We start from the raw sequence: 27697 nt of genomic DNA, 5'->3' as shown, positions 1-27697 counted from the left end.
CATTATCTATTTAATATCTCAAAGACCGTATACCGGACATGATACTGTCAGACCCATACGGTTTCTACTCGAGTCTCGCTGTAATCGGATTGTCCTAGAAAACTTTCTCTCTCAATCCGAATGACCTTAGCCAAGAATTTGTCTGAGTAAGAACATATGAGACATTCCTCTCATGACACCGAGAGTGGATGATCCTCTATCGACACTCAATAACTCTCGTAAGGTTGACTACCACTCTCGATAATCAGCTGTGCTATATCTAAGACATCCAAACTTATAAGTTTGGTATCAAAGAGTGAAGCACTTATATAGTACATCCTTGGTATCTCAAGTCTAAGGACCAGATACATCACCGAGACTATGAAATCGTTGTCTGACAGTAAGACATCATCAACCATTCAACATTTCGTAAGCAGATCAATTAATAAACTCATTCCCCAATGAGCACTAGTATTATATCTCTAGTGTCTCCACACGAGTAATTATGAGACTAGATGCATTCATCATATGAACGAGTATACAACACATTAGTATGTCCGGTTATCTTGATGTCTCTCTCGAGTAAGTTATGATCGGGGGATTATTCAGGATCTGTGTTTAAAGGCGAATCAGTCTCATTATCGTGATCTCATCACGATCCGATTCTCATTACACGGATCCAAAGATATATATATATATATATATATATAATAATAATAATAATTATTATTATTATTATTACACCCGGATACCGAACTGCTCTTTCTCCTTATCTTATTCCTGCTTCAATCAAAGCCAGTACCTTATCCTGTTTCTACTTTTACTGAAGATCAAATGAATTCATTGTTTACTTCAGATCCACAGGTGCCTAGTATAGGTAGGGTTCCTATTGCCTATCAAAAATATTAATAAGTTGACTTAGGCTTAATGAGGACTCCGGAATAACTCGGAATAAGCCGGAATAACGAGTTCTTATTTATTTATTACTTGTTATGTGTTCAAGATCGAATTAAGGTATCAAACGTACGAGTAATAATCACACCGGAACTACTTACTATATGACTTTCTAGTTGAATTGGAAGGGAAGGTAGAAAACAAACATACGAATCACACTTGAACTATGTCCGGCGGTAGGAAATGTAGATCTGTTAATGAAATTCTTACTATTATACAAATACTAATTTATTATACTTATTACTTCGGGTGCTTGGCGAAAATCCGGTATCTTTACATTTTTCTATATCTTGTGCAAGAAGTACTCAATAAGAGAGATATTCCAACTAATTATGAACTTCAGAGGTCAGGCAAGCGCTAAGCAAGACAAGAGAAAGAGACGAGATAAAGATGTTGTTCAAGCGAGAAGAAGCATCTGCTTTATAAGGATCATAGGCCGGGGGTGAGCTCGGTGTTGGGTCAATTGATTGTATTTCTTTTCTTGTGTGTCGGTAAGTGAATCAGTTTCATTGTGCGAGTTAAAGTAGAGTATCTTTGGACACTAACGGGGGGCGACGAGGCGAGTAGAGTCGACGAGAGAGGTTTCGGTGAGGAAGCAGTTGAAACAAGTAATAGACTCCGCATATAAGAGGTGGATACTCTTCATAGAAGACGTGATGGAACCTATCATGCGAAACCTTACCTTAGGATTTGTCAGGCTCGGCTCGCATAGAGACATTTTATGAACATTTCAGTAATAATTCCCCCATATCTCTTGGCATCTTGATCATTTGGTGTAAGAACAGAGAATCTTGGATTTACTTCTATCTGCTATAACTCGAACTGTCTCTTTTGAAACAAGACTACGAAACTACAGATTCGCTAGATCTATCCTTTAGTCACTTAGTACTAAGTTGTGAGTGTCAATTCTTACCATTGCCACACTTAATCATTTCCCGAACCTACTTCTTTTGTTTGATACCTTCCGGTAGTAGCTTGTCTCTGACTTTCCTACTTGCCAACTTAGTTCAATTCTTTAATGAGTTAGTTCAATTCTGAGTCGTCTTTACAGGTTTCATTCTGACTTGCCTACTTGATAGATCTGACTTTACTACTTGATAGAATTGGCTCGTTATAACTAAGGCTTGTGCACTTAATTAATGCCCTAAAGATATAGGCAAAAAATGAACTAGAACAGAACTTATGTTTTATTGTAAATGACCTAGGAAGAGATAAAACCCGCTTGAAATTGCATTCTAATAGGATGAAACTCGGGATGAAGACTAGAACGCGAACTGCTTGAAACTCAGTTAGTTTAGTGCTTATACCTCGCCTCTTGCTCGACTTTAATAACTAATTGATGCTGAAGATCTTTATTCCTAACCTGTAGACTCAACTCTAACTGGTGCTTACTTTGGCACTGTAGATTCTCTCTCTGATTCAACAAGGACAGATTCAACTTAGTCTAGAACGGGTGGGCTTTTGTTAAGCAATGATAAACGTCACACTTGGATCTTTAGTTCCCCAGTAGAGAACTCTTTATTGCCCAAGTATATCTTGTATATAAGAGAGTCAACCTGTATTCTTTATTTGTTGTCAGTAGGGTTCTCCGTCCACTCTATTCTTATTTCTTATTGGCTGCCGACCTCTCTCTTCTAGAAGTGTATTGCCAGGTCCAGGTCACAGGTAATTCTCCAATCCAAGCATGGTATCGAACCAATCTAAGACAAAGGTCTTCTACTAATAAGAATAAGGGATCAGACTTGCCCAGTTACTTGGCTCTCCCCAACTCTGTAGAAAGCCCTGCTTGATCCTCTATGCTAACTTAATGAGGCTCCTATCTCTATTTGCAGAGTAAAGTACAGGCGAGGCCCCTATAGTAAGTTGCAGAAGCTAGTTCAAAGGCAAGGGAAGAAAGATCTGATTTCACTCCTGGTTCAAGGTATACACTAAAAATGCATTATCACATCACTGTAGTGGTTGGATGGGAAATAGATGATGGAAACTAGGAAATTGTCCTTATAATGCATTTATTCCTAACATCTTTATGGTTCCTTCCTTTATTACCAAGTCCAGTGTTTGGTGTTTGGGCACCCGACCTCTCTACTTCCGAGGTATTGGTAAATAAGTAAGGGATATGATATGACCAATCTTCTGCTATTGCCTACCCATCCTCTGGTTACAAATAAAGTAATGGCTCTGGACTACCATACTATACCTATGGCTACTAATAAAGAATGAAACTAATTATAAGGGGAATTTCTGAATGAAACATCATAGGGGTATCTCAATACATTGTATCCCTTTCCTACCTACCAATCTTATTGATTACTAACCCACCTATCTTATTGATTACTATTTGATATTGATACCCTGGCCCATGTAGACTCATTTTCTACCCTGGCCCATGTATACTCCTTTTCTACTTTTTCTGACTCTCCTATACTTAATAGTCCAATTCTTCTAATAGTCAAATTCTTAAATTCCTTATTGGCTCGGTGTTGCCTTATTGTCTCCCACTGTAATAGTGGCTTAGCTAGTGGAATCAACAAGCTTATACTACAAACACAAGACTTGTTAATGAGTTATGAGCAAGTAAGCTTCCCTATTAAAGGAATGCGCTACATCGTACCTCATAGTTTCATTCTAAGTGTAACACAAGATGCGGTACCAATTAAGTATTATGGCCCTAAGGTTAGGTTTCTTTGTAATTAAGTTAATGCGCTAGCAATTATTATAAGGGCCCTCCATATATTCTTATTTTGCAACTAACTACTGTATGCGCTAGCAATTACGTATAGGTCCAACACCCTTTCCACTCTAACAAGAACAGGGGCAAGCCACCCAAGCAACAACTAGTGTTCGGGCATCAGTTCAATTTCCATTAAGTCATAATTCTGTTTGAGTTGACTCGGCACAAGAAACAAGTACTGGCTTTGAAGCAGAAGCTAGACTTTACTTTGTTCACCGGTGTTAGTTAGAGTGAGAGTTGTGGCAATCCGATCTTCTGCACTCTCATCTCAAGATTCAATTACTGTTTGACTCGGCGCAAGAACAAGTGATAGAGTTCCAGAAACAAACTTAGGCTTTAGAAAGGAAAGGTGCGCTTACAGAGCTCAACGTGTTGTGCTAACGGAGGGCGGTAGAGATTAGTATTTCCAATTCCATTCTGAAAGGGGCGAACATGAGTTTGTGCCAGCAGTAAGAAGTCGTGAGTTAGCTGGTAGCTTTGTAGTCAAGGAATCAATTAGTGAGTCAGCAGTTCGAGAATCAGCAGCGGAATTTACTATTAGAGTTGCAAGTCCAGGAGAAGAATCCGTGAGAGTGAAGTCAACGATACCAGAAACAGGATCTGTGCTAAAGAAAGGTGTTGGCGGGTATCAAGCAAGCGCTTCTGCAAGTGAAGAGTCCGCAGTCGAGGTCGCCAAAAGGATAGGAAAGTTGAGTGCAAGTGTCAACAGCAGTTATGGAATCAGAGGTTAGGTCGTTAAGCAATCCGATCTTCTGCACTTGATAGATCAAATTCATTCTTTGTTGAAAGTGGAAGTTTGAGTGTCCCTGCTTATATAAGTGGAGAGAGGTTATTGGCTTGCTTTATGTTAAAGGGTAGTAGAGTTGGGGAACTAATTAAGACATACCGGAGGCTTGTAACTAAACGGATTATCCCACTCTAGCAATTCGAGTTCTTGACGACGAGATCAGATGATGCAGTAAGGAAGTCAGCAACAAGACGTTAAGAAAGTGAAGTTTCCAATAGGTAAGGACAGAAGGTCTCATCGCTAGATGGGAGATGGAGGTATTTTTACTGGCTTGAAAAAGAAGTCTATACTGGGACACAAAATGACTAGTTGTGTCTTTCTTTAGAGCCTAAATCAGAGGATAGGGATGTCCTTTTCTATCCAACTGAATGGGCTTAAGGCGTTTAGGTTAGGTTTAGCACTCTCACTTACATGGAAAGAGATGGGCTTGCTTATCCTAGCTGTAGTAGTTACACAGCCTAACAATCCTTCTTTTGAGCGAGCTCGCTGACAGAGGTAGGGACTGGATTGTCTGATTGAGTAGCAATGACAAGAGGAAGGCGAAGGCCTGCTTCAATGTATAGAGAAGGGTCAATCAAACCGCTTTTCGTCTGGGTCTGCTTTCTTCCTTTCGGCTAGCTCAAAAGAAGGCGAAGGCCTGCTTCAATACTCGCCCTTCTCTTCTCTTGTTTGAACTTTCTCCAAGGCGCAGAAAGAATGGGCTACGATGAGATAGAATGCAATAGAAACCGCTACTCTTAACGGTCAAAGCGAACCCTTTAATTCTGACATTCTTTATTCTGGAATTCGGAATGAATCAAATATCCCCGATTCGAACCTATGATGAGTCGGTTAACTGCCGAGCTTTCTACCACTGAGCTATCGATTCGAGGAACAATGGGAGATTATATCTCAGAGAGTTCCATTCCCGTTCTAAACCCATGGCCAATATGAACTCGAGGTTTCCTTAGTCACCCCAGTTACTTCTTCGTCCGGATTGAGTCATATGGAAGCCGTTCATTCTACTAGTTGAAGGCATGAGTGTGTGGTTACAGGGAGATAACTGAATCTTAGTTGTAGTAGAAACATGTCCCTACTATAGAAAAGCAATTCGAAATTAACGAAAAAAGGAACAGCACACATATCAAACTAGCAAAGAAGACGAAACAGAACTACAATGATAATTAAGGGGTTTGCGTTATTACAGATTCCAGCGATGTCAAGTACAAGGAAAGTGCGTCCACGTCCCACTCTTCTTCGAAGATGCCACCTGCGTCATTAATTGCCGTGGTATCCTGGCTATTCTCAAAGACCGGAATCAGCACTGGTCCACCTATCACTGGGACTTCATAGGCTGCGGCTGTGTCGCTGGCTACGTTCAAGCACCAGTTCGGTGCGCAAGATTCGTCTTCCTCTATATTAGCAAACTCCATCAATGAGTTCATATTGTTCAAGCTTGTTTCTTCCTTGATGATATCCAAGGAAGTCATCCTTTGCTTCTCCCTCGTCCTCTCTCTTGCTCTCGCCCTTGCCTTGGCCCTCGACTCCCTCGCAAGCGCTGAGTGGTACTCCACCTTCCTCGATGGCTTAACACCTCCTTTTCTGGCTTTGCTCTTCTTTACTTCCCTGGCTGCAACGGTCACGGTGGAGGACTTGTTCTTGGAGCTAGAAATAGCGGACGAATCCTGGCATACCAAAGCGGATGATTCACTTTTCGGGCTTCGGTTGCTGCAACCGCTATGTTCGGCTGAGGAAAGGGTGCCGAGCTCTTCGATGGCAGCTTTGGACACGGTGAGCAGCCATTGCACTGTCTTGCTGGCCTTGTCGAAGCCGAGCGTGTCCTGCAGTCGGAAAAAGCTCCGTGCCACATCGATGGAGAGCCTCATCCTTCGATCCCTCGGCCCATTTGCGGTAACTATCTTGCTGTGCCTGCATTTCCTCAGAGCCCTTTTGCGGCTACGACTGTCGTCGCCTTCCTGCCTCTCCACCGATGTGGCTGAATCACCAAGAGGAAGGCTTGGCCGAGTAGATGTTGGAGCCGCATTCGCGATGCCGATATTGGCGGAGGCTAAGAAGAGATCACGAAAGCCATCGGGACAAAAGATTGTCGGTGTGGAGGAGGGGAAGCAGGAGCTGTTGGGAAGAAGAAGATGAGGGTTGAACTCAAGTTGCTCGTTCGAAGACTGGTCGAAGATGTACTCGGGGTCACGGATCGGAAGCATTTTTCTGGTCAAAGCAAAATGTTATAGCAAGTAGTGTCAGGCTCATAAGCAAGTAAATAAAGCAAGGCTAGAAGCAAGGTATAGCATACTTTGAGTTAGTAATCAAAGAACGAGCGAGACCAAGGAAGCGAGAAAGCAGTACAAGAGTTTTTAGATCTGGTGTGAGTATCGACAGGGGCGGCCAAGTGCCAATCTATTTCAGGGGGCAACAAAATATACATTAACGTTGATAAAACCGACAACGTTAAGGTAAATAAACTTAAATGTTTCAGCTTCGTAATTATAGGGATACTAATATAACTCTTTAAAGTATAAGGATCGGAATACTAAAGTAGCTAAGTACGTATAGTAATCTATAATTAGGCCTCACAAATATACATTAAACAAATTGTACCAAGCTCCACCCTGATTACCAAACAAATATAATTAGGATTAGTTTGGATCAAACATGTGATTTATGTAAAGTCGACCTCGATTGACATATTAATTGAGTCAAAATCAATATAATACGAATCAATCTGGCCAACATGTTATATTTACATCAGCTTGGTGATCAAGAAATGCCACCCTTGCTAGTATTCGTATAATTAGCTCATATGGTCTACTTTAACAACTCCACATAGATAGTGTGCATGAGCCTAAACCACTCTGTCAACCGATACCAATTCTGGGCGTCGCCTGTTGCCATTTGGGCCATAACAAACTTGCAAGCAACAAAAAAATTACGGCAAATAAGAGATTTTATTGCATCCGATCATGCATTTGAAATATGTCCACAGACAACACAACCAATGTACACAATTTCTACCATTATGAAATATGCCCAAAGACACCGCATGTCTCTTGTGTTCTCCCTCAAGGTTTGCCCAGTTAATCCGATCAATCCTTACTGATTAATTGTAAAGCAATGATGTGCAGTTCAAAATGGCCAACATAAGGCAGGTTTCTTTCGTAGAGCGACAAAGACTGATGAATTGACTCATTAGTTCAAATCCTATTTTCACCACTTACCCTTAACAAAAAGAAAAAAAAAAGAATGATCGATATTAGTGTTTCTTACGTGCTCCTATCCCCACGTAATGCACAATATTGAAAGATTTGAAAGACTCCTAATCAACCAGAAGAAAAAAGATATGCCTACCATATATAGAACACAGGAGATCAAGATGATTAATACAAGTGGAACTAACCAAGAAACACTTCTTTAATGACTGAGTTAATGGTAGGGAAGGAAAGTCTAATCTAAGACAGCAGGTGTGAACTCTGAACTAATGGTACATGGACTGGTTAATTCTGCTGTGAAATGCAAATGGTACACCTTAAATAGAATTATAGGCTGGAATAGATTAGGAATAAAGAGTTCACCATGTGATTACTCTTTCTGAGCCTCCACCCACTACATCAGTACCATGATTAATCTTATTGCACGCAGACAAAGTTATGAGAGTAAAGTCACTTCTTACAAAGCGCACACAACCATGGAAAAAAGAAAGTTGATGTTACCTTTATTAATCTAGTTTATAGAATGATAGTTAAATCTTTTGAAGTAAAAAAGACATGTACAGAAATTTCCACATAGCAAACTAACCTCGATCTCATCTGAGACAGGTGTGCACTTTCGCAAGAGTGGAGCCTTTCCACCCACGGCAATTTTGCTAGGTGGAGAAGCAACATCTGATTACTGGCTACAATTTGGGGCATCACTAGATGGTCGAGCAACCTTGGGTTGTGATACCATGCTTAAACATGGAATATAAATTATCACAGTGAACTAATCATAATTTAAGGTTCATATTAGTGAGTGAGATCTACTAGATGTCAGAAGTAATGAAACATGAAAAAGAATAATGAAATGAGCATGTTCTTCTAATATGAATGTAAGCATATTATGGTTATAAGTCATTACTTTAATGACTTTAACAATGCTAAAAATGTTGCACTTGTGTCTAGACTTGATAGAGTAGGAATCATTAGTACATTGCAAAATGTAACATGATAGCTACAATCATCATAGAGCCTAAGGATACAGAAAGTCGAAAACATTGTGCCTACGAAGCTGGAATATAACAATCAAAAGGTAAAATTTGTTTATCATCAGCAGCTATTTTCATACGAACTTATTTTTTGTACCCGGGGGGGGGGGGGGGGGGGGGGGTGTGGAGGGGGGGCGACGGCGGGTGGGGAGGGGGCAGAAGAGATGGTTTGCCTGGAAGGCAGACTTACTCTTATTTGGGGGGGGGGGGGGTGGGGTGGGGCGGGGCGGGCGTGCGTTCCGTTGGGGGGGGTGGTTGCCCCGGGGGGGGGGGGGTCGGGGCGGGCGTGCGTGCCCGGGGGGGGGGGGGGGGCGGGGCGGGCGTGCGGGGCGTTGGGGGGGGGTGGTTGCAGCTTCGGCGTCTTGGCCGAGCGTGCTGGGGGCGGGCGGGGAGGGCGGCCAAGTGCCAACCTGTTGTCAGGCGGCAACAAAAACCGCCCGGGGGGGGGGGGGGGGGGCGGGGCGGGCGTGCGGGGCGTTGGGGGGGGGGTGGTTGCAGCTTCGGCGTCTTGGCCGAGCGTGCTGGGGGCGGGCGGGGAGGGCGGCCAAGTGCCAACCTGTTGTCAGGCGGCAACAAAAACCGAGCGTGCTGGGCGTTGGGGGGGGTGGTTGCAGCTTCGGCGCCTTGGCCGAGCGTGCTGGGGGCGGGCGGGGAGGGCGGCCAAGTGCCAACCTGTTGTCAGGAGGCAACAAAAACCGCCGGGGGGGGGGGGGGGGGGGGGGGGGCGGGGCGGGCGTGCGGGGCGTTGGGGGGGGGTGGTTGCAGCTTCGGCGTCTTGGCCGAGCGTGCTGGGGGCGGGCGGGGAGGGCGGCCAAGTGCCAACCTGTTGTCAGGCGGCAACAAAAACCGAGCGTGCTGGGCGTTGGGGGGGGTGGTTGTAGCTTCGGCGTCTTGGCCGAGCGTGCTGGGGGCGGGCGGGGAGGGCGGCCAAGTGCCAACCTGTTGTCAGGCGGCAACAAAAACCGCCCGGGGGGGGGGGGGGGGGGGCGGGGCGGGCGTGCGGGGCGTTGGGGGGGGGTGGTTGCAGCTTCGGCGTCTTGGCCGAGCGTGCTGGGGGAGGGCGGCCAAGTGCCAACCTGTTGTCAGGCGGCAACAAAAACCGAGCGTGCTGAGCGTGCTGGGCGTTGGGGTGGGAGCGTGCTGGGGGCGGGCGGGGAAGGCAGACTTACTCTTATTTGGGGAGGGGGGGGGGGGGGGGGGGGGCGGGGCGGGGCGGGGCGGGCGTGCGTTCCGTTGGGGGGGGTGGTTGCCCCGGGGGGGGGGGGGGGGGTCGGGGCGGGCGTGCGTGCCCGGGGGGGGGGGTGGTTGCAGCTTCGGCGTCTTGGCCGAGCGTGCTGGGGGCGGGCGGGGAGGGCGGCCAAGTGCCAACCTGTTGTCAGGCGGCAACAAAAACCGAGCGTGCTGGGCGTTGGGGGGGGTGGTTGCAGCTTCGGCGTCTTGGCCGAGCGTGCTGGGGGCGGGCGGGGAGGGCGGCCAAGTGCCAACCTGTTGTCAGGCGGCAACAAAAACCGCCCGGGGGGGGGGGGGGGGGGGCGGGGCGGGCGTGCGGGGCGTTGGGGGGGGGTGGTTGCAGCTTCGGCGTCTTGGCTGAGCGTGCTGGGGGCGGGCGGGGAGGGCGGCCAAGTGCCAACCTGTTGTCAGGCGGCAACAAAAACCGAGCGTGCTGGGCGTTGGGGGGGGTGGTTGCAGCTTCGGCGTCTTGGCCGAGCGTGCTGGGGGCGGGCGGGGAGGGCGGCCAAGTGCCAACCTGTTGTCAGGAGGCAACAAAAACCGCCCGGGGGGGGGGGGGGGCGGGGCGGGCGTGCGGGGCGTTGGGGGGGGGTGGTTGCAGCTTCGGCGTCTTGGCCGAGCGTGCTGGGGGCGGGCGGGGAGGGCGGCCAAGTGCCAACCTGTTGTCAGGCGGCAACAAAAACCGAGCGTGCTGAGCGTGCTGGGCGTTGGGGTGGGAGCGTGCTGGGGGCGGGCGGGGAAGGCAGACTTACTCTTATTTGGGGAGGGGGGGGGGGGGGGGGGGAGGGGGGCGGGGCGGGCGTGCGGGGCGTTGGGGGGGGTGGTTGCAGCTTCAGCGTCTTGGCCGAGCGTGCTGGGGGCGGGCGGGGAGGGCGGCCAAGTGCCAACCTGTTGTCAGGCGGCAACAAAAACCGCCCGGGGGGGGGGGGGCGGGGCGGGCGTGCGGGGCGTTGGGGGGGGGTGGTTGCAGCTTCGGCGTCTTGGCCGAGCGTGCTGGGGGCGGGCGGGGAGGGGGCGCGGGGCGGCCAAGTGCGATTCTGTTGCCGCCTGTAAAATTTATACTCTCACGTAAAGTTCTTGTTTCGACAATTCAAAATTGGGTGAAGGTTTTTTACTAATAAATCTATATTCAAAATCATTCCGAATGGATCAAATAACAAAGACAATGTTGATAAAGGGATGGCTTTTCCCGGATGAAATGAAACATTTGATTCATGTAACAGGAGAAAGATTTCCCATTCCTTAGCCGTAAAGATATGTGGCCATGAAAAAGGGATTAAGTAGAACAGGATTGGCCGGGTGGTAGAGTCGTGGAAACATTTTTTATTTCATATTTTGGACCTTAGCTCCGTGGAACAATATGCTACTGCTGAAACATGGAAGAATTGAAAATTCTGGATTCATCGGTCATTATAGATAAGACTAACTAAGAGTGACATAGGTAGAAAAATTCGATTCATCTGCTGTGACATTGACCGATCCTATGATTCGGAATCAACAGATTCATTGTGGAATTTGTGAGTTGAATAAAGTAATAGTAAAAGTAAGTAAAAGATTAAAGTATAAGTAAAAGTAATAGTAATAAGAACTGTGCCGTGTAACTTCATTCAAAACTTAAATTACTTATGGACTTATACTTAAATATTAAATTAAGTATTTTCCTCACCTTTTCCTATATATGATTATATGTTTTGTTCATAATGCATATTGGTTTCTGGCTAGTCTCCAGTTATGGCTAGAGTTCCTGTTGGAGATGTGAAGTGTTGGCATTATACTCATTGATGATTTAGTTATGTGTCAATATGAATGGTATAAAGCATAACTAAGATTTAAATTGTATTCATCAATATTGTTTTAACATGTGAGGAATTCAGCTGATTTGTTAACTCTTAAATAGAAGTAGGTGGAACATATGCAGGAACACGTGGTTACTTTTAGCATATGAATGATCAAAATTGACTTGCCAATTTGTAAAGAATGTCAAAATTTCATAATCTAATGTGATATTGTTATGAATGAGTGATTATTTTCATTTTTTCTTAATTGTTTAAGACTATTAAAGCGGCACATAAGGGATCTGGTTCGGAAAAGATGGGTCAAACAACGTGCAAGGTGAGCAGTTTTTTTTTCTCCAACTGTTCTTTCAAGTTACTTATATTCATTTTGGTTTTCTTATCATTTTCGGTCACTATAATGAGTTTCTCACTATTGAAGTAGAATCTGTGAAATTCTTATTCATGTTATACTCTGTTTTTCCTTTAAAAGTGAATAATTGTATTGCCAGGAATTTGGAAAGGTTGGTGAGAAGGAAAAGAAAGTTGCCCAAAAGAGTTTCAGGCCTGAGGCCAGTTTTTCTACAACCATTATTAGTTCAATTGGCCTTTAATTTTCATATCCAGTAATATTTAAGTGCTGCTATCATGATTGATTCATTTTGTTTATTTCTTCAAGCATGCGATCATAAGAATTACGTTTGCTATTTTTTCTAAGTAGAAGTATGACTGCAGTCTACATTTTCCAATTTTTGTGTTGGTGTGACAAAGCTTTTGCTTTTCTTCTTTTTTGGTCTCCAAAGAATGCTGAAAAAAAGCAAAAGGGTACTGTACTAAGAAAGGTGGAGCAAACTGAGAAAAAGGTCAATATTCTTCTTATTGTTTCTTCTCCAACCGTTCTTTTGAGTTACTTATATTCATTTTGGTTTTCTTATCATAGACTTATTTTTCTTATCGTTTTAGGTAAATATAATGACTTTATCATTACTGAAGTAGAATCTGTGAAATTCTTATCCATGTTGCACTTTATATTTCCTTTAAAATTGAATAATTTAATTGCCTGGAACTTGGAAAGGTTGGTGAGAAGGAAAAGAAAGTTGCCCAAAAGAATTTCAAGCCTGAGGTCAGTTTATCTACAACCAATATTAGTTCAATCGGCCTTTAATTTTCATATCCAGTAATATTTAACTGCTGCTATCATGATTTGATTCATTTTATTTATTTCTTCAAGCATGTGATCATAAGAATTGCGTTTGCTTTTTTTTTTCTAAGTATGAAGTATGACTGCAGTTTATATTTTCCAATTTATGTGTTACTGTGACAAAGCTTTTGCTTATCTTCTTAATGTTTCTTCTCCAAAGGATGCTGAAAAAAAGCAAAAGGGTACTGTACTGAAAAAGGTGGAGCAAACTGAGAAAAAGGTCATTATTTTTGTTTGTAAGTGGATTTGTTTCTTATTATGTCTACCAATATCTAAAATGAAGTACTATTTTTGTTTTTATTTTCTCGTCAACCTCTTATTGACAGGCTGTTGAGAAAGAGGAACGGACTCCTTCCAAAAAGATGGATCAGGAGAAGGTCAACATATCTTTTTACTGCTATATTTATTTAAGTATTCATCTGTTTTAAATAAGTTTACATTTTCATAATAATACAGTAGCATTTTTTTTATGATTCTGGGTTTAGGGCTCGGAATTTATGGATTAATGTACCACACTGAGATGCATTGGTCCATCAAAGTCTTTATGAACCAATGTAATTAATGTAATACTTTAAAATCATGTTAATCTTAAAAGCCTTGTAAAATCATATCATATATCTCATGCTAGAAAGGAGAGATAAGATTTCTAACATTCTTTATTAAGAATGTAAATTTGGGTTGATTTATGAGTTTCCAAAAATTTTAAAAAATATCAATTTGTGCCTTTTTATAGAATTTGTATTTTCATATTATTTGGTATCTAAGTCTGGTTTGTGCTGCAATAGATGATGTTGTTGATCTTGATTTTCAGGTCACATTGAAGAAACAATGGAAGGTTGTTCAGGTAATACTTTGTTGGTGTCCTTTAGAATTTCTTTCATATAGATAGTTGATGTTATTTGTGCACATGCATTCTTTTGTATTTGGCAAGTCATTAAAATTGATTTATGCTGAAACATTCTATTTCCAAACGATATGCTTCTATCTTACTTAGGTGAGGTCCTTTTTTTTTTTATTGCTCCATTTCTGAATTGGTATGCGTAAACCCATATATATTTCAAGTTCATTACACTCCAACTTTGTTATCCCCGTCAGTTGTTTTTCCTTGAACCTTTACTTTCTTCTCATTATTGGTTGCAATTTGTAAAAGTTTAAAGCATTGGTTACTGATTGCCTTGTTGTTACTATCCAGACAATGGCATATGTGGCTATATCTTTCCTTTTAGCAATTAGCACACTCAGTTATCATTTTTCTCGTACTTGATTCTTATGCTTAAATGCTGCCATCCGAATGTAACAAGCAATTTAATATAGAAGACCTTGTACATGCTAAATCAGAAAAATGAAATATTTAATTGCCAGATTAAACTGAAGCAGAACACAGATCAAAAGTTTTTTTCTTGTATAAAAAATTTGTAGATATTATATTATGTGTGGTTCCCCTGTTATTTACTTGATACAAATGATTTAACATTTAAGTGATTCCAGACTAGGAAATTTTATTAAGAGTTCCTTTATCAAGCTTTAGAGGACTGTTGAGTGAAAATCGAATATTAAATATAGTATTTATGTAAGTATTTTTTGGTGAATTAAGAGAACTGATATGTTTGTTGAGCTGATTCTTAAGGCATGGCTTGAGGGGATGCAAGACATGCGAAGTATTAGACTATTAGTTTTTTTTTTGGCAAAGGATAAGTGACGAAGGCAGGATTCAAGCTCAAGACCTTGTGATATACTATCAAAGCCTTTACCACCAGCTAAGCTAGCTAACACCTTCGAAGTGTTAGTTTTATACTCCTATAGATATGAAACAGAGTTATGTAATGGTGTCATTGTGAACATTAAACAAGATACTTAAAGCTCTTCTTCAGTCAGGTCCAACATGATCGGCTGATTATCTTCCAATGTACCATTGCATTTGCATATGCAAGAAAAGTTAATTACTTTATTTTCTAGAAAAAATCATTATCATCTTGGCAATCTCCTAATATCAACACAGGTTTCTACTTTGGATTGATGTTATCGTTGATCATGTTCTCTCCTTTCTTGTCCTAACTATTTAGAAAGCCGCTAGAGAAGAGCATGAAGAATCTTCATTGATAATGGAGGTACAAACATCATGCAGAGTAAGCAATTTCACTATTGACTTTGTTCTTTTATATAAAGATTGTACAAGTATTCTTTCATGTTAGTTAGGTTTGTTTGGTTTTCCTGGACCCATAAATGTATGATGCTAGTGTAGGTTTTTTATGGCCTTTCAGATAATTGTAGTGATCTATTAGTCCTGGAGTATATGTTGTAAGGTTCTTATTGGAATAGTACCTTTATTTGCTTTGATGTGGAATATTTGAAATTCTTGGAAAGGTTGATGAGAAAGAAAAGGAGATTGCCCATAGCTTCATGCAATTAAAATGTGAGGTAACATTTTCATAAAATCTTCTAATTTATCATTGGTTTATTAATTCAGAGGTCTAGTTTTGTTTAAAGGGCTACATTTTTTATTACTTTTTGTCATGTGAACATAAGGATGTATGAATTGAGCATATTTTCCATTTCTAATTATGAATTGACTTAAATAAGTTAATTGGCTAGTACCGATGTGGTGTTTTTTCCCTCTTATTCTTCTTGTTTAAACTTTAAAGAAAACAGAGGAAAAACAAAAGGCAATCCTCTTAAGAACAGTGGAGCAGACAGAGATAAAGGTCAATAATTTCATTCTTAAATTGCTCTTTCATTTTATTTTGTATTTGTTTAAAATGAAACAATTGAGCCAAATGGCCCAAATCATACAAGGCTATATTCTTTTAATGCCTTCTAATTTTGTGACTTGAACTGATAATTTGTTTAATTCTTTTGTGGACCTCATAGGCTGCTGAGGACAAGCAATCTTTTCCAGAAAGGATAGAGCATGAAGACAAGAAGGTCGACATGCTATCATTACCAGAGGAGAAACAAACTCTTTCCGGAAGATCAGAGCAGCAAGATTACAAGGTCAGCATTTTTCCATACCATAAGTCCACTGTTATGGTCACCAATGATGCTAGCCAAGGTGATGGAAATACTAGAGGTCGGGCTCTAAGGGTGGAGTTGGCCAATTATTCTGGTGGTGGTCATGATAATGATGATAATATTTGTGGTAGCAATGGTTGCAGCGTAGTAGCAGGACAGAAGTGGTAATGGTGGTGGTGGTAGTGGTAAAGTTGCTGCAATGGCAGTTATGGTGGTGATGACAATGGCAGTGGTAGTGGGTACTGGTGGTTCCAATAGTGGTGGTAGTAACAGTTTGGTAATTGTAGCAGCAACGATGATGACTGTTGTAGTGGCTGGTGGCAGTAGCAGTGGTGGTCAGTTGTGGCAGTGACTTGCAGTGGTGTTAGCATTAGCTGTGGCAGGGTCGGAGGTGATGGTGATAAATAGAAGGTGGTTGGTAGCAATTTGCATAATTACAAGTGGTGAATCTCAGGATAAAGAGAGATTCTATCAATAAATCTTTTATAGGAAATTGAAAGATCTTAACCTCTTCTTCTAAAAGGAAATTCTGACTTCTCCAAAGATTTACTTGAATGATGTTGCCAAACACCTGGAATTTTATAAAGGTTTAATTTTAATTTTGGCTTTTTGCTTTTTAAGCTACAGAAGACCTTTTGGATAACTAAACCAAACATGTCCAGAGAGTCCTAATATGTTATAGTTGTTAGTTGCTATAACATGTATTTGGAGACTTCTAAGTGTCTCTTTTGGGATCCTTTTTGTGGATTATTAAGTTGTAATTTTTTATTACTACTATAAATAACAGCTTTATGTCCAAAATCCCAAATGATTAAGCTTGGGATGTTATCTTTAAGTTATGCAATGAATTTAGCTCGGTTTTGTAGATATTAGCTTTCCTCTTCCCTATTAACGTACCGACATTTTGCTTGTTCTTTTGGATTTTCCATATTCATATTATCATTCTCATCTGATTTAGTTTTCATTTAAAATTACAGCACAAATAGATTTCATGAGAGAAGAGAAAAAACTTAAAAGTCTGTTACAGAAGAAACAATCACATGAATCATTATATCAAAAAGGATGTTGGTGGTTTGGGCTACCCAGAGGAACGTTTGCAACTTTGCATTTCCAGTCATTTTATATAATGCTATAAGCCTCTGATATGGTGTAAATTTGCTTGTTATCTGTTTCTTAATCTTCATAGGAAAGGCTGCTAGGGAAAAGGGTAAAGAAGCCACGTCAGAAAAGGGTGAACAGACAGAATTCAAGGTAATTTTAAAGCCTATGTTTGTGATGTTGTGTTGTTTATAATTTATACATTGGATAAAGTTCTGTATTGTAGACCAACCTTTAGATATTTGTTTTTCTCCTCATTATTGACATAACCACTTGTCTTTTTTTCTTTTGGATTTTCCACGTTCATATTATCATTCTCATCTTGTCAGTGATTTGAGCCACCTAGAGGAACTTTTGCATTAATATCATGTTATCTTACTGCCATGGACCTTATATGGTGTAAATTTGCTTGTTATTTTGTTCCTAAATCTTCATATGAAAGGCTGGCACAGAGGAGGGTAAAGAAACTACTTTGGGAAAGGGTGGCCTGATAGAACACAAGGTAAGTCCAGGAAGCTATAATTCAGATTTTTTTTTTATTTATGCAACAAATTAAGTTTGGTTTTGCGGAATGACTTTTAGATACTAGCTTTTCTCTTCCACATTGACCTGCCTACTTGTGAACTTTTTTTTTTTTAGATCTTTCACGTTCATAGCATCATCCTCATTTCATTTAGTAATGTTTAGAAATTACATTGCAATTAGAGTGCATGAGAGAAGAGAAAAACACTCAAGATTGTGAAAGAAGAAACCAAGGTATGCAATACCGTATCATACCAGTGTTTCGAGGTTGACTCGGTATGGTACGGTACCGGTGTATTGAGCAGTACACCAGGGCATACCGAGCGGTACACCAGGTTGTATCGAATAGTTTTATATATTTTCTTTCTTATTGTGGCACTGTAGCACGTTCCGTCCGGTACTGGGCGGTCCGCGTATCGGTAACTATCTTGCTGTGCCTGCATTTCCCCAGAGCCCTTTTACACTTACCAACTGTCATCGCCTTCCTGCCTCTCCATCGATGTGGCTGAATCACCAAGAGGAAGGCTTCGGTTTTCCTTTTACCAATCTAAGCATTACCAATTATGAGGTTTTAACTGATTCATTGATACAGGGGTTTACAGCATCAAACTTCACCAGAGAGTTGACGAGGCTATTTCCAATCTCTTGACGAGGTTATTTCCGATCTCAACATGAAGTGGCGGATGTGGACACTATTGAAAAATCTTGGGGGCGATATCACATGTGCAACGAAAGAACAGAATATAAAATCATCAATTCCTAAAAATATATTCATTATTGTGCGAAGATTGATGTGTAAAAATTTATGAAACAGAAAATCACGTGTGAGATAAATTGTGTTAATAGGGAGATGCTATGAATGCTAACAAAAAGCTAACAAAAATCGAAGGGGGGTTAGGAGTTGGATAATGAAAAACGAATCATTTGTCGTCCGAGTGGAAGTTGGTTGCTTCATTTTCATTTTGGTTGACGGTACCAATTTTTGTGGATAGTCTGAATTCAGGGTTACGGTTACGGTTAGGGTTAGGGTTTGGATCTAAGCCTTAAGGGATGATGTGGTCCCAAAAGAAAATTGGTTTTTGTATCTTTTATCTATTAAAGTGAACAGTACATTTAGTTAAGTACATTGCATCTCTTTTTGAGGGAAGGGGTGATGGATGCATGGAGCGATGCCATTCGATTTATTGCAAGCAACGACAAAAGATGCAGAGGAGGATGTTTTACGTATCTGAAAATGGCTGGGTGCTTTTGTCGGAGCTCTCAGGGGGGGAAGGGAAAGGTGAAAGACGCGTGGAGCGGTGCATTGCAGGTGACGACAAACGATACAAAGGGGGATGTTTTCTCTCTCTCTCTCTCTCTCTCTCTCTCTCTCTCTCTCTCTCGTCTACAACCCTTGGGCGTCGTGGAGGTCTCTGTAATCAATTTTCAGTAAATTTCAGCCATGATTCTTCTAAGCTTTCCTCTGATAATCTGATGAGGTTTTGATCACTTTGTGCAATAATTGTCATCGAGATTTCGCATTTGGATTAAGATTTTTGATAGTTTTTAATGGTTGGAAAATAAGCAAGCAGGGTATAACCCATATAGTCTTGTTTATTTTAAGCTAATATACTCATACATGAAGAAATTAAGATCTTTTGTTGATCTATGTGGATAATGCATGTTGAATGGTGAATGACATGCTTTTTGTTAGCATTCATAACAAGAATCGTTAATCGAGAATGAATGTTATAGTGAATAAAATAGCATATCACTTATAGAGAATCTTGTTTATAATCTTATTTAAAAATAGTGTAGTCGATGTGGGAATTATTATTATTTTTGTATATTATTATTTCAAAACTAATAATAATAATATTTATTTAAAATTTAGATAAGAACAATAAGTTAGTCTGAATTTGATTTTGAGTCGATCATAATATTTTTATATATGCTTAAGATATTTTTGTGGATGTATAAGAAAAACATTGCATATGGCATAACAGTTGATTTGTTGGACTAATTCATAAGATATCGTGGTCCAATGCAAAGGATAAAATTTTTTTTTCTCTTACAATACATATAATCATATAATCATGGAGAAGGTGCGAAAAGAAAAATGAAGAACACATCTCTTAGAAAACGAAATATCACGTCTCTTACAAATGCATATAATCGTACGAAAAGAAAATTGATGATCACATCTCTTACGACACATAATCGAGCGGAAAGAAAACTGAAGGCACGAGAAAAAAAGAAAACGAAGAAGAGAATTAATCAGAAAATTCCGAAATTTTTAGGAATTTGCTCTCTATATATAATAATAATAGAGGTACAAAAAGCTTATCAAAATCCGTTGGGTTGGCGGTGTGCGGGTCAGCACGAATCGGACCGGGCGAACCGGCCCGGCCCATTCCTTACATCGATGCGCGCGACTCACGCGGGAACCTTTAACTGTAGCCTCTGCGACCAAAAACCCTATCTCAGGTACGGAGGGAGGGAAGATGACGTCTGCAGCAGGTGGAACGCCACCCCAAAACCCTACCCCTACTGCAGGAGAGGCGGAGCGGCGCCGTTCCCCCATCCGGAAGAAGACGACGACGAGAACGAGGGATGCTAGTGGCAAAGAGGATGTGGTGATGAAGGAGGAGAAGGAGGGCGCCTTCCTCCTGGGTGAGCCTACCTTCTTGGACCTGGGTGGCGGGCGATTGCGGTGCGTGGAGACGGGGCATGAGCTACTCGCCAAGGACGAGGAGGCCTACGGCCGCACCAAGCCCTGCCGCCTCGCGCTCATCGACACCGCGTTGCTTAGAAGAAGCCTCACCTCAACATGTTCCAACTGTTAGATTATGTGGACTTATTTAATTAGGTAAGATATATTATAGATATTATTGGATTCTGATTATGGTTATTGGCCAATAGAAAAGAAATCCATATTAAAGTAGGATTCTTTAGGAGATAACCTTGATGGAAGGAACTCTCCTAATAACTTATCATTTGTGCGCATATGATAAATAGGACCTCTAGGGGCTAAATAGATAATCAGATATCATCTGTGCGCATATGATAAATAGGACCTCTAGGGGTTAGTGCGCATTATCTGAGTCAATTGAGAGATTAAGGTTTTTCTCTCAATTTGAGTCAAGTGAGAGATTAAGTTTTCCTCTCAATCTCCCTCTCTCTTAATCCCCTAATCCATCAATCTAGGTGGTCCTGTGAAAAGATAGGAAGAGAGGAGAAGGATCTAGTTCCTTTTTGCAGATCCTTGCAGATTGATATTCCAGATCCGACGATGGAGCGCTTGTAGATCAGATAAGGTTTATTTCTTCTGAACAACAAGAAAGGTATGCATCGTAATATTGTTAGATCCAATTTATTTGATTTCAATCTTGGTATAAAAGTTTTTCCGCATTATAGATAGTATGATTACAGATTTTATGCTAACAATTGGTATCAGAGCCAGGTTCTTGAGATCAAATATATTAGATCTATTATTGTTCTTTACGATGCTTGAATGATTCGTCGGATATTATTGATCTATTTTCTTTCTATATGATTTGCTCTATTATTGATTATGAGCAATGTATAATTTTATGTTTGATCGATGAATTTACTGTTTATTATCATCGATGTTATTGAGATGATCATCTTTGTTGATCGTTGTCGACAAAGGGCCGTGGACCACCCCGCAGCCGCGCATCACGGTCGTGCGCAGGCAAAGGTTCGCTTGAGAGCGGTGGTGGCACCACGGGCATCCCGCATCGCCTGTGAACGCGGTGATCGTGGAAGGCGATGGCTGCCCTCACGCATAATGGTGGTGCCCGCAGAAGGCGTTTGCGGAAGGGCGGTGGCCGCAGATGGTGGCAACCGCTGCCAAGCGCGAGCAGCGGCAGCCGCGCCAAGTGCCAAGGCGGCGGCCAAGCGCGAGCAGGTAGTGGCAGCGATCGCGCGTGGGCACAGGCAACGCCGCGGCATGGCAACCGCGCACCGGCGGCGGCCGCGTGTGGGTAGGCCGTGCACAAGCGGCGGCCACGCGCGGGCAGGAACCGCCGTAGCGGCCGCTCGTGTGCAGAGGCAGCCTCCCGCGGCGGCAGCGGCCGCGCGCTGGCAACAGCCGCGGCCAGCCGTGCGCGCCGTCTGCAGGCAGGAAAGGCCGCAGCGGTCGCGCGCAAGCGGCGGCAACGCCGCACGTCGCAACGACCGCGCCGCAAGCGGCGGCATTGCTGCACGTCGCAACGGCCGCGCCGCACATCGCAACGGTCGCGCCGCACGCGCAGGCAGATTAGGGTTTTGGCATAATTACGATTTTGACCTCGAGGTTAGGGTTTTGCAAAATTACAATTCTGCCCTTTGCAAATTTCGTAATTTCAGTTTATGTTCTGTCAACATATTTACAGTTTTACCCTCGGGTCTAATTTTGCCAAATTACAGTTCTGTCCTTCGTGAATTTCTTAATTTCAATTTATATCCTATCATATATTTACAATTTTATTCAAATTGAGAATTTTAAGTTATATTCTCAATTATAAAATTGATAAATATTATTTATTATAATTATGATTGAATTTAATCATGATTATATTTTGGTTATTTGATTAGATTTAATTTTTGATTAAAAAAAAATATAAATTATGGTTACTTTATAGTTTTCTCATATGAATTATTGATTATACATGTGATAAATAAAATCCAATTATTGTTCTTGGATATTTATTTAGTTATTCACATGTATATATTTAAAATTATGAAATTATGTTTACTTTTCACATGAAGACAATGAAGACATGATTTATATATTATCATGATTATCATATGAGTTTTCTTTTGCTAATTAAAGTTCAATAATTATTATGGTTATTCTATTATTGAACTGCTTAGCATTAATGTTCAATAATTATTATGGTTATTTTATTATTGAAATTGCTTAGCATTAATGTTCAATAATTATTATGGTTGTTATTCTATTATTGAACTGCTTAGCATAAATTAAAAAATTTGATGAATATTATTTGTAATTCATTTCCTTAAGTTTTATCTGACTTGTAGCTGTCAAAGTGGCCTTGGATGATAAACTTTTGTGATATGAATTACAATAAAGGTCTTATCATTTATAGGACATTTTGGATTGTATTTTATATTTTTGTATTGGTCCTGTAGCCACCAAAGTGACCTGGACTGATAATTTATAAAATACATTATGTATTTAGTCCTAAATGATATTAAATAAAATAATATTCATAATGGCAGCATGAATCAGGATAAAGGAATTTAGTGAATATTATTTGTAATTTATCTTCTTAAGTTTTATCTGACCGAAGTAGCCTGGGATGATAGGCTTATGGGATATGAATTACAATAAAGTTCATGTCATTCATAGGATATTTTAGACTGTATTTTATATTTTTGTATTGGTCCTATAGCCACCAAAGTGACCTGGACTAATAATCTATAAAATACATTATGGAATTCATCCTAAATGACATTAAATAAAATAATATTCACGATGGCACATATAATTATGAGATTTAGATAATCCCAAAGGAGAATCTATTTCAAATAATTATATGATGGGGAAGGATGATACTATTTTGGATATTCTTGCAGTTTAGGGTTGTATACCCAAAGGTAACAACACTATTCCACAAGAATGGTATCAGTCCTCCATAAGTGATTTTGAGTGAACACTAGATATGTCAATATTTTACCCAAAGGTGAAATATAGATGATATCAATAGTTCATCACATTTTGGAAACTCAAAGCATTAATGTTATATTATTACTGTGGCACTTCCTTTATTGTGTTTCTGTAAATGTCCCTATACTTTCTGAAATAAATGGTTTGAGCATATACAAGTTGTATTGAGTGAGTGAGATCTTGATCAGATTAATTGAACAGAACATAATTATTGAAAGTTCTGTAAAATAAATAATTGAGGTGACTGATCAAGAAAGGCATGAAATACTCAATTTTATGATACTTAGACTTCAGTACAGTTTACAACTTACGCATAAGAATATCTAAGGATCAATTTAAATTGTCTGATAAGTCATTAGTTGAAATCTTAAAATGATAATATTTGAGGAATTTAAGATTATATCCTCAAAATAAATGATAAAAGCTGTAAGCTCAAGACTCATAACATTTTGAGTACTACTCAAGGAGTAGGTAACACTAAAATAAGTATGAAGCGTAATTCCATCTGAGTTTATAATTATTATATAAACTCATAAAAGAATATCTTCATAATAAAGTGTTACTTTTGTAGCAAATAAAATTATGTGAAGAAGAAATATACTATAAGATTTGATTTGAAATAAAAAAAGGGTATAATTATAACCTTTGTATAGTTCAAATCAAATATTACGGATATTATTGATGGATTAATTTGATGCTTCATCATATGTTACCAATAATAGATATTGGGATAAAACCAAAAGAGAATGAGATATTTATCAATGTAGGGAATCATCTTAAAGTGAAAGCGATATTAGTTTGTATTTATCGCTTATATCTAAAGATGATTCAATTTGATAAATCTTGAGAATCCATGTTATGTTCTTATAATTCTGGGAATTTAAGTTCTTTTACCTAGAATTGTTATAATATTATTTCTTTTTTGGTGGTTGTAGACTTACTATGATTCAATAAAATTAACCTTTGAATTCTGTATAATAGTCTATGCAGAATTAATATGAATCATAAGTTTACAATGATCATATAATTAAATATTGAAGTAAAATTTAGTTTTATAAACTCCTTGAGGTTATGTTTATCTCTATATGCTTTGGTCTCATTAAAGAGAGACATTTTATCACCATATAAATAATCTGTTGAGATATGATTATATATATCTAATTCATGTAAAGTCTATGACCATTTACACTCTTGAAGTGTATATAAATGAAGTTGATAGACAATTAGATAGAAAAGTCAATATCATCATATCTGACAAGGGTGATAAATTTTATGGTATTTATGATGAACCCAATTATAATTCTTTTGCTAGATTCTTGAAAAAATAAGGTATATGATTTACCAGATGTGTTACAGTAGAATATGATTACTGAAAGATATCATTGTACCTTATAGATATGATTAGGAGCAATGATAAGATTATTCTTTTGTACCCAAATGAATGTGAGAGGAAGCTCAAGGACAACTATGTATATCTTGAATGGTGTTCCTAGTAAGTAAATTACATGACTTCTTTTAAGTTATGAAATGATAGGAAACATGACTTAAGATATTTACATATTTGAGATTGTCCTATGGAGATAAGGATCTTCAACTCACATAAAAGAAAATTAGATTTAATAATTATTTCTGAATATTTTATTATCTATTCAGAAAAGTTTAAAAGGGGTACATATTTTATTGCTCTAATCATAGTACGAGGACAATTAAATCTGGTAACATAAGATTCCTATAAAATAGCAAATCAGTGGGAGTGAAAATCTCGAAATTTAATTTTTTGATATAGAGGAGATATAAGTAAATACTCCTTTATTATTCGAGAGATTGTTGTTACTCAAATCATTAAATGATTTGATAAAAGTGAACAACAAAATAACATTACTAAACTCCCACATTATATTAATATCATTATTAATGGTCTTGTAGAATAACCATAATGGATAACTTTGAGAATATCTCAAAGGGGAAGGAATCATGTCATTTATGGTTATTATGTTGTATATCTACAAGAATTATATTATGATATAGGAATCAGAATGGATCCCTTATTGTTGTCATGGGTCATGAAAAGTAATGATTCTGAAAAGTAATATGATGCAATAAAAGAAGAGTTAAAATTAATAATCAAAATGGTGTCTGATAAATTTATCGAATTGTCCAATAATTGTAAAAGAGTCTATTATATAAATGTGGCTCAAAGGACAATATCGATATAATGGTCAGACTTGTGGTTAAAAGTTTTACTCGTAAGGAATGTATCGACCATAACGAGATTTTTAATGAACTCGTTAAGAATCATCATGACATTAATGATTCATTATAAGCTTAAGTTATATCATAATGATATACAAATATATATATTTTTAAAAGATCTAGCTTTATATGGGTTACTCTACATGATTTATTCTAAAAGAAAATGAAAGAAATATAAAGTCAAATATTTTTTTTTAAAAGATCTAGCTTTATATGGGTTACTCTACATGATTTATTCTAAAAGAAAATGAAAGAAATATAAAGTTTGGTATGCAAATTCAGGAATCCATTTATGACCTTAAACAAGCTTCAAGGTAATGATATATAAAGGTTCTTGATATCATTATTTCATATTTAAGGTAAATACTATTAATCAGTATTTATATCAGTGGGAGCAAGTTTATTCCTAAGTTGCAGAAGCTAGTTCAAAGGCAAGGGAAGAAAGATCTGATTTCACTCCTGGTTCAAGGTATACACTAAAAATGCATTATCACATCACTGTAGTGGTTGGATGGGAAATAGATGATGGAAACTAGGAAATTGTCCTTATAATGCATTTATTCCTAACATCTTTATGGTTCCTTCCTTTATTACCAAGTCCAGTGTTTGGTGTTTGGGCACCCGACCTCTCTACTTCCGAGGTATTGGTAAATAAGTAAGGGATATGATATGACCAATCTTCTGCTATTGCCTACCCATCCTCTGGTTACAAATAAAGTAATGGCTCTGGACTACCATACTATACCTATGGCTACTAATAAAGAATGAAACTAATTATAAGGGGAATTTCTGAATGAAACATCATAGGGGTATCTCAATACATTGTATCCCTTTCCTACCTACCAATCTTATTGATTACTAACCCACCTATCTTATTGATTACTATTTGATATTGATACCCTGGCCCATGTAGACTCATTTTCTACCCTGGCCCATGTATACTCCTTTTCTGCTTTTTCTGACTCTCCTATACTTAATAGTCCAATTCTTCTAATAGTCAAATTCTTAAATTCCTTATTGGCTCGGTGTTGCCTTATTGTCTCCCACTGTAATAGTGGCTTAGCTAGTGGAATCAACAAGCTTATACTACAAACACAAGACTTGTTAATGAGTTATGAGCAAGTAAGCTTCCCTATTAAAGGAATGCGCTACATCGTACCTCATAGTTTCATTCTAAGTGTAACACAAGATGCGGTACCAATTAAGTATTATGGCCCTAAGGTTAGGTTTCTTTGTAATTAAGTTAATGCGCTAGCAATTATTATAAGGGCCCTCCATATATTCTTATTTTGCAACTACTGTATGCGCTAGCAATTACGTATAGGTCCAACACCCTTTCCACTCTAACAAGAACAGGGGCAAGCCACCCAAGCAACAACTAGTGTTCGGGCATCAGTTCAATTTCCATTAAGTCATAATTCTGTTTGAGTTGACTCGGCACAAGAAACAAGTACTGGCTTTGAAGCAGAAGCTAGACTTTACTTTGTTCACCGGTGTTAGTTAGAGTGAGAGTTGTGGCAATCCGATCTTCTGCACTCTCATCTCAAGATTCAATTACTGTTTGACTCGGCGCAAGAACAAGTGATAGAGTTCCAGAAACAAACTTAGGCTTTAGAAAGGAAAGGTGCGCTTACAGAGCTCAACGTGTTGTGCTAACGGAGGGCGGTAGAGATTAGTATTTCCAATTCCATTCTGAAAGGGGCGAACATGAGTTTGTGCCAGCAGTAAGAAGTCGTGAGTTAGCTGGTAGCTTTGTAGTCAAGGAATCAATTAGTGAGTCAGCAGTTCGAGAATCAGCAGCGGAATTTACTATTAGAGTTGCAAGTCCAGGAGAAGAATCCGTGAGAGTGAAGTCAACGATACCAGAAACAGGATCTGTGCTAAAGAAAGGTGTTGGCGGGTATCAAGCAAGCGCTTCTGCAAGTGAAGAGTCCGCAGTCGAGGTCGCCAAAAGGATAGGAAAGTTGAGTGCAAGTGTCAACAGCAGTTATGGAATCAGAGGTTAGGTCGTTAAGCAATCCGATCTTCTGCACTTGATAGATCAAATTCATTCTTTGTTGAAAGTGGAAGTTTGAGTGTCCCTGCTTATATAAGTGGAGAGAGGTTATTGGCTTGCTTTATGTTAAAGGGTAGTAGAGTTGGGGAACTAATTAAGACATACCGGAGGCTTGTAACTAAACGGATTATCCCACTCTAGCAATTCGAGTTCTTGACGACGAGATCAGATGATGCAGTAAGGAAGTCAGCAACAAG

General features: G+C 39.7%; 2 protein-coding genes and 1 long non-coding RNA gene across 3 annotated transcripts in view; 2 read left to right on the top strand and 1 right to left on the bottom strand.

The window, feature by feature from the left end:
• LOC135612151 (uncharacterized) overlaps positions 1-27697 on the top strand; it is a 100296-nt gene that overhangs the window by 59901 nt on the left and 12698 nt on the right. The window contains exons 10-13 of the mRNA XM_065108029.1: positions 12212-12259; positions 12491-12550; positions 12763-12810; positions 13049-13108. Coding sequence (XP_064964101.1) covers positions 12212-12259; positions 12491-12550; positions 12763-12810; positions 13049-13108 — 216 coding nt within the window. The remainder of the gene's footprint in view (positions 1-12211; positions 12260-12490; positions 12551-12762; positions 12811-13048; positions 13109-27697) is intronic.
• LOC135613528 (transcription factor TEOSINTE BRANCHED 1-like) lies at positions 5589-8776 on the bottom strand. The gene is made up of 2 exons (XM_065110562.1): positions 8241-8776; positions 5589-6656 (listed from the first exon to the last, which is right to left on the bottom strand). Exons 1-2 carry the CDS (start codon positions 8351-8353, stop codon positions 5615-5617), a joined length of 1155 nt encoding a protein of 384 aa, XP_064966634.1. The 5' UTR covers positions 8354-8776; the 3' UTR covers positions 5589-5614.
• On the top strand, positions 13739-15301 carry LOC135610310 (uncharacterized). The gene is made up of 2 exons (XR_010486092.1): positions 13739-15014; positions 15253-15301. It is a non-coding gene; the product is annotated as an uncharacterized LOC135610310 (long non-coding RNA).

This window comes from Musa acuminata, chromosome BXJ1-2, assembly GCF_036884655.1.
Source record: "Musa acuminata AAA Group cultivar baxijiao chromosome BXJ1-2, Cavendish_Baxijiao_AAA, whole genome shotgun sequence".
Lineage (NCBI taxonomy): Eukaryota > Viridiplantae > Streptophyta > Magnoliopsida > Zingiberales > Musaceae > Musa > Musa acuminata.
The sequence above is the reverse complement of the archived record's forward strand: the minus strand, read 5'-3'. Positions and strand labels throughout refer to the sequence as shown.

Coding starts and splice junctions, on each gene's coding strand:
- LOC135613528 (XM_065110562.1), bottom strand. CDS start 8,353: ATGCCCCAAATTGTAGCCAGTAATCAGATGTTGCTTCTCCACCTAGCA. Junction 6,657..8,240: donor CTGTCTCAGATGAGATCGAG/GTTAGTTTGCTA, acceptor TGCTTTGACCAG/AAAAATGCTTCCGATCCGTG.